Below are 16,542 nucleotides of genomic sequence, written 5' to 3' on the forward strand. Positions count from 1 at the left end.
CTTGAAGCGCTGCAGCTGCTCCTGACTGCAGGCATTACCGTTCTGGGCTGGCTGAGCATCTAGGGACTCCTTTCATGCCTACCCCTCTCAGGGGGGTCACAGACTTCGGGAAGCAATTCAGTATTCATGAGTCTAGAGAGAAAATGAAGCTGTAGAGAGTGTGCAGGGAATGTTTGCTAGGAAAGTGAGAAAGGGATGGAGTTCTCGATGCTGCTCTAAGGAACACTTTGCATTTTACTTCAAATGGAGAAAATACAGAAATAGCACTGTAAGCAGGGATCATCGTGCAAACTCAGAACCAGCCTGGGGGACTAAGGTGCTACTACATGATATTGAGTAGACATAGCCAGAAATCTCAAGTGTGGGTTTGTTATTTTTACATCTAGAGCCGGGGGCCTAACACTGCACCAGCCTCTACTTGTGATTTGCTGGGATAGGGGAATTTGCTTCCCCTGCGGTTGAATCCACCTTATTCCACTTTTCTTTGTTTGATCCTTGTTGCCCCAATTAATTAGCTTTCTCCTGTTCCTTTGTTCAGATTCCCTTGGCCCAGTCCCTTGAACAGTTGACAGAACAGATCAGAGGCTGTGGTTACTGTGTGGTACTAGCTGTGGTTTTATTTAACAACATTGTGTTACTCTGCACAACAAATTGTGACTAATTGCTTCTCCACTGCTCTGCCAGTCTGTGAAAAGGCCAGCATCAGAAAACACCAAGTCAGAGCTCCCCGCCGAATCTCTGTAAGCGTATATAAAAAGCAAACTTCGGTGAATGAGGTCCAACTGGAAGGCGAAGGAAGGCTTTTGATGAAAGAAATGTGCCTATCACTGATTCCAGTGCTGAAGTTCATGATTTTCACCTCAGGTGCAACGTACATAAACAGTTTTGGCTCTGCGGATCTTGTAAGAAAGTCTTCCTTTTGGCTTTCCCAGCAAACAAAAGCTGCATTCATATAACCTTGAGTAATTTCTGTTATTATCATGTGTGGGTTTAAATTTTTATTTTAATCAATGAATATAATTCCTTGCTTTCTTCCTTAGTGCTAAAAAGTACACAATGGCTTTTTAATATTTAATTGATGAGATCGTTTTACGGGTTTTAGTTTAAAGGTAACCATAGCACAAACGCATCCATTATTAACTGCAGAACGGCAGTGTAGCTTCTTGGGAATCCTCTTTAGTTTAATATGAGAACCCCTGTCAACAGAAAACAGCGCCGATATTGTTGCTAAGTGTGACAAACTGGCAAATGCGATGGGCACCACGCTGGAACAATGCAAACTGCTTCTATCAATGGACGAGGCGACGTTTAAAAGTGAGACGAAGGCGGACAGCGAGAGGCTGTCGAGGAAGGTTCGGTTCCGTGTTGCGTCCTCACACAGCGGGAGGGTGCTGAAGGAGGTGTACACCGACGGGGAGGCTGCCGACTCTCTGGACTCCGAGTACGCCAGTAGTTCGGAGACCGACCAAACCAGCCGGCTGAGCGAAGTGGACGGGCAGCAGAATGGACACGTAGGGTCCGAGTGCGATGAAAATGAGAACGAGCAGGACGACCTGCTCATTTTAGTCAGAGCCACTAAAGAGAGGGGGTTTGGTACAAAGCGAGTCAACATCCTCAGCAAAAACGGCACAGTCAGGGGAGTCAAGCATAAAGTCAGCGCTGGGCAAGCCCTCTTTGACAATTTGGCAAAAGTATTTCAGGTAGGTGACACAGTTCTGCTGGCTGTAAGCCCTGTGTCTGTTCCTTTATTATTTCCTTTTGCCCAAACCTCTCTCATTTATGATTTCTTAGTATTCTGCCTCATTCCCCTTGCTGTCCACTTGCTGTTCTTGCTTACTCTTTCTGCGATACACCAGCTCAACACTCCAAATCGACTGTGAAATTTTGCTTTGAAAGTTGACCTAAAGTTTGCTGACTAGAAATGTGTGTGTTGTGCTTCCCATGTATGGACCAGGAAAGAAACGTAGCAGAGGAATTAACTGGGGCTTTACTGGAGAAATGTACAGATCCTCTGTACAGGGACGTGTCATGTTTCCACTCCTATTATATTAGTTCCAATGAGTTTACGATGTTATCTACTGTTCCCTACATGTAAATATGTATACTTGCAAATTCCATTGTGTTTAATCTACAAAGTAGATCAAATTAGATGCAGGATGGCAGCAATGGTGGTTTTCCCACATGAAAATTTCAGAGGAATGAAATCTTAGTCAGAGATCTCTTTTATTAATGTCTGTTTTCCATTTATTTTGTAGAAGGAGCACAATACCTGTATTTGAAACAGTAGATGCCACAGTGACACCTTAGGCAGAGAAATACAGGCCTCAAAAAAATCAAGATAAAAGTTCTAAAAAATTTAGCTTATATATATAATTTATCTAGATATGCTATTCAAATCTTTAAATCATTAACATTAAAACAAAAGAGAAACAGGTACGCAACAAAACTCTTTCTAAAGGTTCTTATAATCCAGAATTATGATGGTCACTTACGTTAACCTATAGTTGGCTTCAGTGCATTGTTTTAAAAGTATTTATGCGGTTTTAAAGCATGGGGAATTCGATTTTAGTAATGACTGTTATGTATTGAAATAAAACCTGAAAGTTCTTTCTTACTTTGAAGCTAAGTAATTCCATAATACATTTAGAAATGGCTATAGATTAAAATTCTCTTGCTTCTGAATATGAATTTATCCTCTATGTTGTACCTAAATTATAACAGTAATTTTGTCAATATTGGTGTTCCTGTGGAAGATGGATATTTCAAAGATGAATTATCCGTTCATTTTTGTTCTTTACATCACTTAGCACTCAAGTAGCTTGCTTGCTTTCAAGCCACTTACTGATGAGTTTGTCCCTGAGTTCCTTACTCTGATAAAATCTGTAACAAAATAACTTCTTCTAAGTAGATAACGAGTTAGGAAGTGTTAACTGGGGCATAGCTGGATTTTTCTCCAACCTTTATTCCAAACGCTGTTCTGTGTTGTTTCACTACATGGAGTACACCATTTCCCCTCACTAGCCTCATTCCCTCCTAAAAGCTCCATGAGTGACACCATGCTAAGAAATTGGAATCACCTAAACAAATGGACCCATCTGAAGACATATGTACCTTAAATAGTGGCCTTGTCATCTTGCTGTGTCTGTCTCCAGTTTTGGGTTGGAAGTTCTTCAGAAAAGGTTCATGGACTGAAATCAATGTAGTTTGATTGCAGTGAAGCTTCTTTTATTCCTAGCAGAGCTACAACTAGGACCAGCACTATTTCCAGGAGGTGTTTTGCAGGAAGAAAGGAAGGCTTGAGAGGAGGCATATCCATCTGATATCTTCAGAAAATGATATGTAGCCAAGTCTACCACAGAGGTCCATAATTAAAACCTGTAAAATAATTAATGGTTTAAAAGTGATAAGAATCTTGTAGTTTACAGCAGAAGAAAGTGGAAAAATTAAATTATCAGACGAAAGCAAACTTAAAAGTTTTTCATACAGCACATAATTAAATTTAAGCACTCTCTGCTAAAAGCATTGTAAAGGCCAAAAGAGTAGGCAGGGTTTGAAAATGGATGAGGAAAATATATGGGGAAGTGAGCAGCTTCTGCTTAGGCAGGTCTAGATGACTGATTTCCAGAAATAACTATATATTCTTACCTTAAGCATCTACTGGATCAAAGACATATATTCAGTAGTACAGAGAACATCGTGATTTGAGGCTTCTACACAAACAAGTTCCTGTTTCCCCAGAGATAAAGTTTGAAATCTTGTGAAGAAGAATGATCATTTGTGTATCTTTTATGTCATACTGAGAGCCACTTTTCTGTGCCACATGGTGAACACAGAAGAGAGCAAAGCACAAAGGTTGGCTTTGAGACTGATTGGGAACTGCTTGATCCCAGTGTGAAATATGATTGAAATCTGTCCAATTACAAATGGAGTAATGACCTTTAGGATAAGATTAGAGGATTTCCAGTTTTCTGTAAGTATATTCCAGACAGTTAATTACGCAGTAATACCACTCAGAGAACAAGAGTTCTTAATTCAAAGATATGATAAGGTAGAAATATGTCTCTATTAGACAATATAACTCAAAATCTCTTGATCTGGGCATTTTTGTAAGTCCCCCCCTTGATTATGTGAGATCATCTGCACTTACATGTTTCACTTCTCTTAGACAAGCAACAGCAGATGTATAACAACAGTGAAGATGTATATAAATTCCTTTATCACTGAGGAGAGCCCATCTCTGCCCTCTTGATGGTTCAGCAGTAGATGACATGATATATTTCTCAGAGTCAGTGTCAAAGCAGGTATTTGTAATCTCAGAGTATGCACATGAACTCTTGACAGTCCTAAATCCTGAGCACTGATAAATTCTTAAATGCAAACACTTCTTATTTAGTATTTAATGTATCACTTATTAACTAAAATGTGTATGCAAGAAGCCAAATATTGAGTGTCCTGTGACCCTGAAACTAGGGGTTGGTTTTTTTTTAGATTTTCTGCAGTGTCAGCATTCTGATTCTTCAGACTATATCTGCAAACTCTTCTACTATGTTATTACCCTAAATCCCCAGATGCTCCCTGTGATAGAGGCGAGATCCTTTAAAACAAATCACTTTGCTCAGATATTCAAGGGATAAGCAGGGATTCATTAACTGGGCTTTGTTAAGTGACGCAGTCAAGACCTTTAATGTTTTCTGTTCAAATACCTGTGCTAAAAGCCTATGTATTTTAATGTTCCATGGAATATTTGGGGTTTTTAATATTTTTTCCACATTTTATAACAGCAGCCTTTCTATAGAATTGGTTCAGACAGTTCCTTCCCACAACAGACCCATCTGAAAAAAAAATCACACCTTCTGGAGTTTTTGGGAATTTTAAGAGAGCGATGTAATACAGGAAGTATTTCTAGTTGAAAAGGTGGTTTTGGTTGTTGTTATAGGATACAAGCCTGGCCTGAGAATGTATATCTACTGCCAAGTAAACGTGCGTCCCCTGCTATGTCTTCCCACATCCATGCACCAAGCACTTCCATCACCAGCATGGCCAGCGACTTCCCATTTCCACTGTTCCTTCAGAAGACAAGCTAGGTCCCTCACATTAGTCCGATGACTGTCTGTGTCCCTGGACGTGAGCTGCTCCAGCGCTGTGACAGTAAAAGGTCTCCCATCAGGTCGGCCCTGCATGGCTGGTGAAGCTGCTGTGAGCCCAGTGGGAGCAGCCACGTGCAGCTGGGGCTGGCACGGCGTGGGGACGAGGTGGGACAGAGCAGGACATGTGTGGGGGTTATCTCAGCTTCATGGCAGGGCATTTTGGGGGCAGAAAGGCAGGGAGAGACCTGTCCTATAGATGCTTCAGGGGAGCACGGTTTCCATGGCAACCCCTCCAGCCTTTCCCTCCCAGGGTTGGATGCCACAAGGAGAGCGTTGACATAGCAACCACATCCTGGGGAGGAGTGTGAGAGGGTGTTGCTCTGGCAACGCCTCCCCAGCCCCTGCTTGGTGGAAAGGCGGGATGCCGGTTGGTGGTCATCGGTGGAGGGCAGGGATGGTCATATGTGTCCACCCGGCCTCCACATGCACCTAACCCGGGACCGGTGGGGTGGCTGTGGCTTCCTCCTACAGGGCTGGCAATACAGTGGTCCAACAGTTGGGAACATTTTATCCGTGAGAAATGTGAACTACTCAAAAGCCTGAATAACAGAAAGGATCTGGAGCTCCCAGTCTCCCTGTTTGCGCACCTCCTCGGTATATGTGAAATTATCTCCTGCTGAAACACTAAAACTGATGGTGTTGGCAGCTCTGGAGCTGAGGACGTGACCTGCTAATTGCTTCAGGATCATAAGCCCCTTCCCTGCACATCCGGAATAATTGTAGTCTTATTTCAGTACATTACTAAAATTTTTGTTTTCTAATACTTAGAATACTGTTAAAATGTGAATAGGTATGAATATTTCCTGTATTTTCCCATAGAAAGTAGTAGAGACATGGTTCTTGTTTCCTTGAAATAAATGTAATTCTCTTCATGACCAATTTTTATGACTAGGCCATCCCTATGATGGCTTCCAGGTGACACAGAGAAAAAAATCCTTGGGTTGTCTGGTATATTGCTGAGTGGCGCAATGATCATTTCATGCCAGACCAGGCTTCCATCCCAACGTGCAAAGTAATGGAGCTCAGCCGAAGGTTTTACAGAGGTCTCCCCTCATTTCCACTGTTTTAGTGTGGGTCCTTTCCTCCATTTCCATACTTACACACTCCACTGGCCTTCCAGCCTCCTCTGAAAGGTCACCTTCTGCTAAATTAGCTACAGATCTCATTCTCAGGCAGGGCCTGCTGATGTCTATTACAAAAGGGCAGGCCTGGTTAACAAACCTGATTAATGCCTTTGTGAACATTGCATCAGAAGGGTTACGGGTGAAGAGTCAGACATAATGTACTTGGTCTTCATGATATTTTCCAGCACGGTGTCTCAGGTAAAGCTAACATTTAAGGTTGCAAAGTGCAAGTCAATATTCAGCCTGATAAAGAATTAGCTTATAAATGTTTAGAGAGTGAGATGGGAAAGAGTTAAGAATCAGGTGGAAGTTTGTTAAGAGATGGAGAGCTTCTAGCATGGTTACATTCACTGTCATCTTTCTTTACTTGTAAGTGACCCGGAAAGTAAATACACAGCAGGACATGCAGAGCTTACAAAACCAAAAGGCTGGCTAACACCAAACCATAGAGAAAATGAAGTGAAAGACAGCAACAAAAGCAGCTGTCTTCCAAAAAAGGCAGATGCTGCAAAGTGCTGATAAGGAAAATTTCTGGTGTGATAGTACAAGAGAAGGTTTTAATTTGTGTGGCATGTTGTATAGCACTCCAGCCCTTGGAGTGTGTATCACTACAAGCCCCAAAACTCTGGGGAGAATAGAGAGAGGTCTGCAATTTCACTGGAGAAGTCGTGATGTTGTCCTCCTCACTTCTTTGGCGGAAGGTCAGTGCTGGCTGTGCTCCTTACAGTCCAGCATCATTGCACTCTTTCAACTCAGAGACCTCTGTTAGGACTGCACTATGTTTGTAAGAGGCGTCCTGAACTTTCCCTTCATATTCTCATCCGTACACACTGCCCCGTGACTCCCAAATGGGAATAACTTGCAAAGGGAAAAGACGTGCAGATCGCTTGTAACTACCATTAGCAGCATCAGGGAAACCTGCTCATAACCTAAAGCCATAGCATTTGCTGTAGTAATGCCACTTACATGGATGGAGATAAACCCCAGTGAGCTGTAGGTATCTCCTCTGAGGTATAAAGTTCCAGTGTATGTTCCTAGTGTTAGTGAGTACCTGGAAAACTAATTCTTGAGCAGCATAGCACTGAAATCCACTGAAGAATAAGAAAAACTGTAATGACACAGAAGATCAAGTGGATTATGTGTCGTGATTTAGGACCAGCCGGTAGCTGGGTGCCACGCGGCCGCTCACTCACCCCTCCCCCAGCGGGATGGGAGAGGAGAAGTATAACAAAAGACTTGGGTCGAGATAAGGACAGGGAGAGATCACTCGCTAATTGTCATCACGAGCAAAACAGGCTGAATGTAGAGAGGAGATTCATCTAATTTATTACTAGGCAAAACAGAGTAGAGCAATGAGAAAATACAATCAAGTCTTAAAACACCTCCCCCCACCCCTCCCATCTTCTCGGGCTCAACTTCACTCCTGGCTTCAACCTTCCCCCTCTCAGCAGCACAAGGGGGCAGAGAATGGGGGTTGCGGTCAGTTCAGCACACATTGTCTCTGCCGCTTCTTTGTCCTCAGGGGGAGGACTCCTCTCAACATTCCCCTGCTCCAGCATGGAGTCTCTCCCACGGGCTACAGTCCTTCACGAACTGCTCCAGCGTAGTCTCTCCCACAGGGTGCAGACCTTCAGGAGCAAACTGCTCCAGCGTGGGGTCCCCCACGGGGTCACAAGTCCTGCCAGCAAACCTGCCCTGGCGTGGGCTCCCCTCTTCATGGGTCCACCGGTCTGGCCAGGAGCTTGCTCCAGCGTGGGCTTCCCATGGGCCACAGCCTCCTTCAGGTGCCTCCACCTGTTCCAGCGTGGGGTCCTCCACAGGCTGCAGGTAGAATCTCTACACCCCCTCATCCTTCCTCCATGGGCTGCAGGGGGACAGCCTGCTTCACCATGGCCTTCACCACGGGCTGCAGGGGGATCTCTGCTCCGGCGCCTGGAGCACCTCCTCCCCCTCCATCTGCACTGACCTTGGTGTCTGCAGAGTTTCTTACATCTTCTCACTCCTCTCTCCGGCTGCAAAAAGCTCTCTCCCTAAGTGTTTTTCTTCTTCTTAAATATGTTATCACAGAGGCGCTGATTGGCTTGGCCTTGGCCAGCGGCGGGTCCATCTTGCATCCGGCTGGCATTGGCTCTGTCAGACACAGGGGAAGCTTCTAGCAGCTTCTCACAGAAGCCACCCCTGTAGACCCCCACCGCTACCAAAACCTTGCCATGCAAACCCAACACATTATGAAAAGTGATTTCTGTTTCATACCGAAAATTCAGTGTTAGAAGGACAACTGGATCACCACTGAAAGGGGCATAGTGTCCCTTCACCTCTTCCTTTGTACCTTCCTAAGTGCTTTGATCTGTGACCACAGTGCATGGGACAGTGATTCAGCTGATTCAGCTGATTAAGTGATGGTTAAAAGAGGGAGTTTCCAGAGCTGGTGGCTGAATAGCCACACTGACTCACAAACGAAGATGTTCAGGTCTGTGCGCTTTTAATTGGAGCCTGGGGTTGGTTAGTACTTAGGATATTGGTGTTTATTGTTCTCATGTTCTCCTATAAATCAGCTGTAAAGCACTGAGCTCAGACAGGTCTATTATTAGACTGTTCATGATCTTTTAGGGTTTGCTGCTATTAAAATACATATTTGACTTAGACTTGAAATGATCAGTAAATAGACTTTAAACTATCTAAACCTCTCAAAGTGATATACAAGCTTTGAGTCCAAAAAGACTTATCTGTCTCATTTTTTAAAAATGTAGGTACGGGATGTCTTGACTTTTCAATACACTCAGCATGGGGAAGCTTAGCAACAAAATCATAATTACATTTATCACTTCTTCAAGTTTGAATCAATAAATGAAGAAAAAAAAATTGCTAGGCTTTTACGCTGGCAGCATGTACTGGACATCTGTCCAACCTTCCAGAGCACCACATGGCCTCAGAATTATCCTTGCTCTGATGTGTCTTGATCTTTGTAAAGGATCCATAAATGAGGGACCCTGTTCTTGAGACACTCACGTGCACTGTATGGGGCTAAGCAGAGGCAAGCCCTGGGACAATAAACATTTCTGTTCTGTGTTTACACGTGTTTCTGCTTCAGAGGGTATAATAAGCAGGTACTTTGACTGCTTCTTGAATCACACCTACATCTGCAGATGAGTGAAAACTGTTATGACACTGAATTAATATTTCTCCACTGGTTGCAATATTTTCATCTGTTTAGCATAGGTAGAAGTGACTACTGTTGTGGTTTTAGCCCAGCCGGCAGCTGAGCATCACGCAGCTGCTCGCTCACTCCCCCAGTGGGATGGGGGAGAGAATCGGAAGAGTGAAAGTGAGACAACTTGTGGGTTGAGATAAAGACAGTTTAATAGGTAAAGCAAAAGCCGTGCGCACAAGCAAAGCAAACCAAGGAATTCATTCCCCACTTCCCATGGGCAGGCAGGTGTTCAGCCATCTCCAGGAAAGCAGGGCTCCATCGTGGGTAATGAGTACTTGGGAAGATAAACGCCATCACTCCGAACCGCGCCCCCCCCCCCCCGCCCCTTCCTTCCTTCTTTTCCTCAGCTTTATATGCTGAGCATGATGTCATATCATATGGGATATCCCTTTGGTCAGTTGGGGGCAGCTGTCCCCTCCCAACTCCTTGTGCCCCCCCAGCCTACTTGCAGAAGAAGGCAGAAAAGGCCTTGGCTCTGTGTAAGCACTGCTCAGCAGTAACGAAAACATCCCTGTGGTATCAACACTGTTTTCAGCACAAATCCAAACCAGCCTCATACTAGCTACTGTGAAGAAAATTAAGTATCCCAGCCAAAACCAGCAGAAGTACCTCAAATGCAAGACAGCTGAGAACTAGTTTTTACGCATTTTGCAGTCAGGCATTAGTGACATGAGCGGTGCGATTTCAAACCTTGACAGGGTAATCTTTGCACACCAACCTTCCCCGAGGCAGACACTGAACTGACAGGCTTCCTAGCAAGGTTCTGTGAAACACACTGGCATCTCCAGTATAACCAAACTCTGGTAGATGCAGGATGGAAGCAGCAGAGAGGAAAAAATAATTTTGCACTTCATTAGCACCTTGTCTCTTCTGTTGATAGAAAACAATTTCTAACAACTGACTGGTGCTGAACAGAGTTGTCTCAGGCTTACCCCAGCTAGGCTCTAAGTGCCTGTGGTCCAAGCAGATTGTGCAGCCTCTAGGAAAGAGCAGAGCTGCTGCCCTGGGCTGTGAGGGAGAACAGAATTAAACTGTTCCCTCTGTGAAGTCTGCGCCATGTGGCTTCTCTCCCAAACAGAGTGATTTATTAATAAGCTTCATCCCCTGGCCTTCTCTTTTGCATGACAAAGGGCATAGCAAAGAAGCTAGGCTTATACTGCAGAGAATATGTATGTACAGAGTACGTATATGTAGTACTAGAGTGAATCAAGACTTTAGGTATAGATTCAAAAAACCCCATAGGCTTCTGAAGAAGGACTTAGACATCAAACTCCAACACTGTGATCCCCCAAACCTCTCTTTGGCCCCACCTCGTCTCAAAGGCAGCAAAAGTGATTTATTAATGAAAATTTCACTAATGATCTGCCTTGGCCATGTGCCTCAGCATCTCAGTATTGACAGGACGTGACGGTTACCTCCTACTCATGTCCTATGGGACCCACAAAATAGGCGTTCCTTTGCCTGTCTCACCTTGGGGGCTTGATGCAGTAGGTGTCCTCTGAGCTTGCCTAGCGGATCAGATCCTACACAAACTGTACATAAGCAGATGCTGCTTTGTTACAAATCGTGTCTGCAGGAGGCAGTGGTGGGAGTTGTACTTGGAATGAGACAGTCACAAGACAGGATGAATAAGTTGCTGGAGCAGAAGTGGAACACAGGCTTGCTGATTCTCAACTTGCAATCCCAAATACCATGCTTCATCATCATGCTCGACTTCCATTTCTTGCTTTCTCGCTCTTAGGCATTATAGTGATGGTATTGCTTCAGCAGCCTAGCAAAGCTTGTAGCCTGTGACTTGCTTTTTAGGGACAAGAGGTAGAGAGGAGCCTGTATCCAGGTAGCCAAGACATGAGAGATTGCAAATAACCATGTTCTGACACCTTGTTTCATGCTCTCTCTTTAAATCTAAAAATACGTTTGCTTTCTTTATGAAAGGAAAAGCCAGTGTACTTGTTCAGGCAATGAATGTGAATGCCAAATGGAAAAAAAAGATGCCTCCTGGCTGTACTATGTGGGATTCCTAAATCATATTGACCTCAGGACATTCTCTGAGCTGAAAACAGTCATAAAATGTGAAAGTATTAGGAGGAAATACCATATAAGCTTGCCATCCTCTTACTTTTAATTATCTGTCTGGTAGATGACCTGGAACACCAGACAGACACTGGGTCTGAGCCCATGTGCTGCTCTGGAACTCTTAGATAAGGTTTCTTTGTGGAACTGCTCAATAAGGTGCTCAGGCTTTGAATTAACATGGAAAATGCTTCATCTTACTTCAAACTGACTTGAAAAAGAGTGATGTTACGTAAACAGCCTATCAAAAAAATTCTTAGGATACTAGTGAGGGCTTTTTTTCTACTTATTCTAACAGTAGGAAATCTTTTTTTTTTTTTCCTTTTCTAAATTGGCCTCTTACAACAGAGATAAAAAAGATGAACTGATTAGTCTTAATTATTAATTAGTAGCAATAACCCTTCACTTCTTTTCTAGCTGTGGAGCTCAACTCAGTAACTCAGCAGGACAAATTATGAGAAAATATCGTTTGAAATATTCTTAAAACTAGGACCGTCAAGAAAAGTTTGGGTTATTCCCCTTTCTTTGACGTGGTACAACAGGCTGCCTGCTAGCTCATTTGCTGCCCTGGAATATCTGCATGCCTTTGACACAGCACACACAAAGTTTGTGGTACACATAAAGCTGAAATAAATTGCCTACAAATATGAACTGTCCTATATCCTTAATTACTAGCATCGTTCTTGATCATCGATCCCTAATTTTTTTGTAGAAATAAATTTCTTTGCAACCAAATATTTAAGGGTCCTCACTGCAACTGTCTTGGGTGAGGTATGTTTTAGTTACATTTGCAAACATGGAAGCAAATATTTGTCACCAGATTGCACAGCTGTGCAATTGTGCAATTGCAAAAATATGGTAATAATGAGTACCAAACACAGCTCCTTTATTAAAAGTTCAAAAGAGTGAGGAATTACCTTTGCCTTAGTGTTCTCCAGATATGTACGAACGCTTTTGATTTCAGGCCATAGAAGGCATTAGCAAAAGTACTTTCTAACTTTCTAACAAGTTAATTACATTACAATTCCATTCAGTTTGCAGATCTCAGAACTGTTTCAGTTCAGAACTAGGATTTGCAAACATTTACACTAGTATTGGCAAACAGCAGCTGGACAAATACAAATGTACACATACCATACAGGTATTGTGTTACAACGACCGAGCAAAACTGCATTTTAGCAGTTGACCAAAATCACATTTCAAGAGTCACCTGCTGTTAATTTAATTGGCATGCAGGTGTCATTGAGGACTATTTCCTTCCCTAAGAGAGAAGAAATGGAGTCGTGTTTTTATTTGCAGATAATGGTTGGTAGACTGCTCTGGTTTGTCAGCAGCCTGCTCTGACATTTATCTTACTAGTGTTGACAGTTTATTACACCATCACAAGGTGTACATGGTTAACAGCTTGAAAGAAAGAAACGGTGAAAGAGATACTGCTTTTTTCGGCTGGAGCTTTAACCTGTGACTGCAATGTTCGGCAGCATCGTAAGTTTGTAGCTTAAGTGCAAGAAAACGTGCTTCGGAATGGAATTTGGATCCGGAGTGAAAAGGGTATGACTTTCATGCGTGAAAACCTCCCTTTGCTGCAACATGCAGTACCAGGCAGTACAAAGCATGAAACTCAAATCTCACTGAATTTTTCAAAAACTTGTAAGATAAATAGTGATTAGGACAGCATCCTCAACCTGTTGATTTTGAAAAGGAGTTGGAAAAATACGGCTTCCCATCCAAATAGGCAATCTTGTGGTTTTGCTTGACACAGTAGCTATAGTGTGGAGAGGCTGCCACAGCACAACTCCTTACAGCCTCCATCACACGAAGCAAGAGAAATGGTCACAGACAAGCAGCTGGAGTCAGTGAGGTAGAGATTCATTTCACACATGGCAAGAAAGAAGACAGAAAAACCATCATTCATTGCTAGCATGAATTGTGGAAAGCATTTTAACAACCTTAGTACAATTTTGCTTTGGAACTATAACTAGAGACACCATCCATCAATAATGTCAGAGGAGTATGTCTTCTATACCGCAAAAAATACCACACACAGACTCGTTCTTTCTCCACTTCTCACAAAGAAATATGGAAAAACTTACTGGCCAGTATTTGCACACGTTTATAACAACATGCAGTGTTATGTTCTGCATTGACAAATCAGTCAATGCTGGCGCAAAGGCAAAGAAATTTTTCTTTGGGATTGGCTCCTGGTAGCCTTGTTTGGAATACTACTGATTGCTCATTATCTAACAAGTTTTAAAAATATTAAGAATTGACAGCAATCTATACCCTATTATTTAAGAAAAATCTATTTTCCCGTGCAACCTTTGTAAGACAGAAAGCAGTCAGTTTCTAAACCTGCAACTGAAGTTACGGCTTTTTAAAGAAAAATGTGATGTTTTCCTGCCCAGCTGCACATGCCCTCTGCTTGGTTTACTACATCTAAAAGCAAAGGACTTTCCCTCCCCGCCCCACATGCAACTGTGAAGCATTTCATTGCTGTTCAAGCGGAGAACATCACAAGAGACAGACTGATGGAAGCAGTGAAAAATGAGACCTTTAAGCATTATTGCTGGAGCTCCTTCCACCTATCGCAGGTCTTAATCTGCATCTTGAGAACTTCTCTTTCCAGGAGTTGGCTGATGCTTTCAATCAGATTCCCAAACATGCAGTCGGTAAGTCCAGTTGTTCTGCCAAATCCCACCATGATCCAAAATTATAACCACCTACTCAGTCCCTCCAAGTCCAAAGTTAAGCTGTCATGAAGATTTAAAAGAGACAGCAGTTTCTAAACGACTTGTTCAGAAAATAGATTCTGTTCATTTAAATCTGTCTGCAAACTTTTGCCATGGCAGCTCTTATTTTTGTATCTGCTGGGTGGTCAGGCCTTTTGCAAACCTATCTGCTTGGTGCGTGATGTTCTTGTGGATCCTCATGCAAGAGACTGTGGGGCGGAAGGCCAATATTTGCAGCTGGATACAGGTGACTAATACTATCTTTTTTTCTACTGCCACTGACTGGGAGCAGCCTTGAACCATGTAGTTCCTTCAACCAGGTAGTTTTATCCTCAGCTGCTCCAGCAGTTCTCTTTTGAAGTCACGACGGATAAGGGCAAGAATTGTCAAAAAAGGAGAGATGTCTAGTGAACTTTCTGACCTGCCTCTCATGCTGTCTCAATTCTCATTTTGGCAGAAGGTTATGCAACTGGCAGAAATGTAATCAGTATGGAGTTTCAGCATTGTTTGAAGACACGATATATTAGACTAAATGTTGTTATTGATTTTTCTTGCTGCAGGGGATTAAATGATATATATGTATACAAAGGAGCCACTGAAATGTTGGTCCAAAAGAAAAGCAGATAGCCAAGTTAATCATCTCAGCATCTGCATTTGTAGTCATATTCCTTGACCAAAACACATTTAACTCTATGACATGATATAGATTCTAGCCCTATTATAAGAACATTATTATATGAAAAGTATGATTATAAGAATAACAATCACTGTTTTATTTAAAAAATACACATCCCTGGGCCAAATTCTGAATCAGACTAGAGCATAAGGCTGTGCACACTGACCTTGCTAAAAATTACTCCAATCGTGTATGGAGTGTGATATATATGGATTGTGATATATATACAGAATAACTAACTTGGCAGCTATTTTGACTAGCAAGTTTAGGAGCTGGTATAGAGCATACAACCTGCTACATTCTGATTTTCAGACATTTTACCTATTTGGTTAAAAAAGAAAAAAAAAAAGCTTACAACTTAGATTTTTTCAGCAACAAAGTCTGTTAACTCTGCTCCACAGGGATGTGTTCTATTTTGCTCACACAGAAATGGTGGATGAGTCATCTGTCCCCTTTTGCACATCAAGGCTAGCAGCCGCAGTATGGGCTATTCCGGGGCAGAGCTGGTTTATGGATGCTGTTTAGGAGCTGCATCCTCTCTGTCTGCATAAAAGTCTCAAGCTCTCTGCCTTTGGTTTTGGAATCTGTTGCATAAGAAAAGGAATGAAGCACTGTATGTGTGCAACGCAGATGGAGCTTTAATTTAAAGAAATGGAGACTGAGTGTATAACTTGTAATTAACTACTCAGGGTTTGAAGATGAAGGTACCAAAGTCCTAGATACTATTAAGTAATGAGATAGCTGAGAGCGTAGTTCCAGTTAGGTTAAGTAATATAGCAGGGAAACAAGGTCCTTAATCACTCGGCGCTAATACGGAACAAATTAGTGCTATAACTACAAGAGATTTCTTTTCATCACTTCCATATATTGAGTGATAAGGCTGTCTCTCATTGAGGAATAAGGACTGAATCAGCACTTGATCTGCACTTTGTTGCTCTGAGCATAGCTTAACTTTGCTCTTTGCCTCATTCAAAGACCTGTGCAAAATTCATTACCAGTTGCGGAGTGCTTTGTGACCCTATGCGAAAGAATTCCCTGTGTCCACCTGAAAAATGGTTGGCCTTTTCCTTAACTATGCAGTAACAAATCACAACTTCAGCTTTTTACAGAATAGCCTGTTTTCATCTCAGCTCAGATTAGTAACATTTTCAGGTAACATTTAAATTGTATAAAGCATCGGGAAAGAAAAAGTACATCATTTGCCAGATGTTTGGAAAGGAAAACTAAGCATACTGGGAGGGTGTTGGTTTCCCAGTTTTGTTCAACACTCCTTAGTAGTTTCAGGGCCTCAGTGCATCTCATTCCAGCTTCCATTCACAGGAATACATTAAAAGATAAAATAACTTGAAAGAAAGCTTGTTATCTGCCAAACATGAAAACTCCAGGGTGTATTCTAAATCAAAACCAGACTTCATTTAACTCTTTCCTCTGATTTTACTGCTTAGGAAGGTAAATTGGGAGGAATGGATCATAATTTTGAATTTTCTCTGCTACTGATTACAGTTGAGAGTGGCACCTTATTTCATTTATGCCATTACCTTCTTTAGTTGCTTTCTGAGTGAGCAGTAGTTCTGTTGCATAA

At 42.4% G+C, this 16,542-nt stretch overlaps 1 protein-coding gene and 1 long non-coding RNA gene across 2 annotated transcripts in view; one reads left to right on the plus strand and one right to left on the minus strand.

Annotated features, from left to right (window-relative positions):
• Positions 1-584: 584 nt before the first annotated feature.
• LOC129206471 (uncharacterized) lies at positions 585-3,846 on the minus strand. Its single transcript, XR_008577154.1, has 3 exons — positions 3,646-3,846; positions 3,112-3,375; positions 585-2,269 (listed from the first exon to the last, which is right to left on the minus strand). It is a non-coding gene; the product is annotated as an uncharacterized LOC129206471 (long non-coding RNA).
• GRXCR1 (glutaredoxin and cysteine rich domain containing 1) overlaps positions 1,254-16,542 on the plus strand; it is a 43,166-nt gene continuing 27,877 nt past the window's right edge. Inside the window, exon 1 of the mRNA XM_054825648.1 lies at positions 1,254-1,700. Within this exon, the coding sequence (XP_054681623.1) occupies positions 1,254-1,700 (447 nt within the window). The remainder of the gene's footprint in view (positions 1,701-16,542) is intronic.

This window comes from Grus americana, chromosome 4, assembly GCF_028858705.1.
Source record: "Grus americana isolate bGruAme1 chromosome 4, bGruAme1.mat, whole genome shotgun sequence".
Lineage (NCBI taxonomy): Eukaryota > Metazoa > Chordata > Aves > Gruiformes > Gruidae > Grus > Grus americana.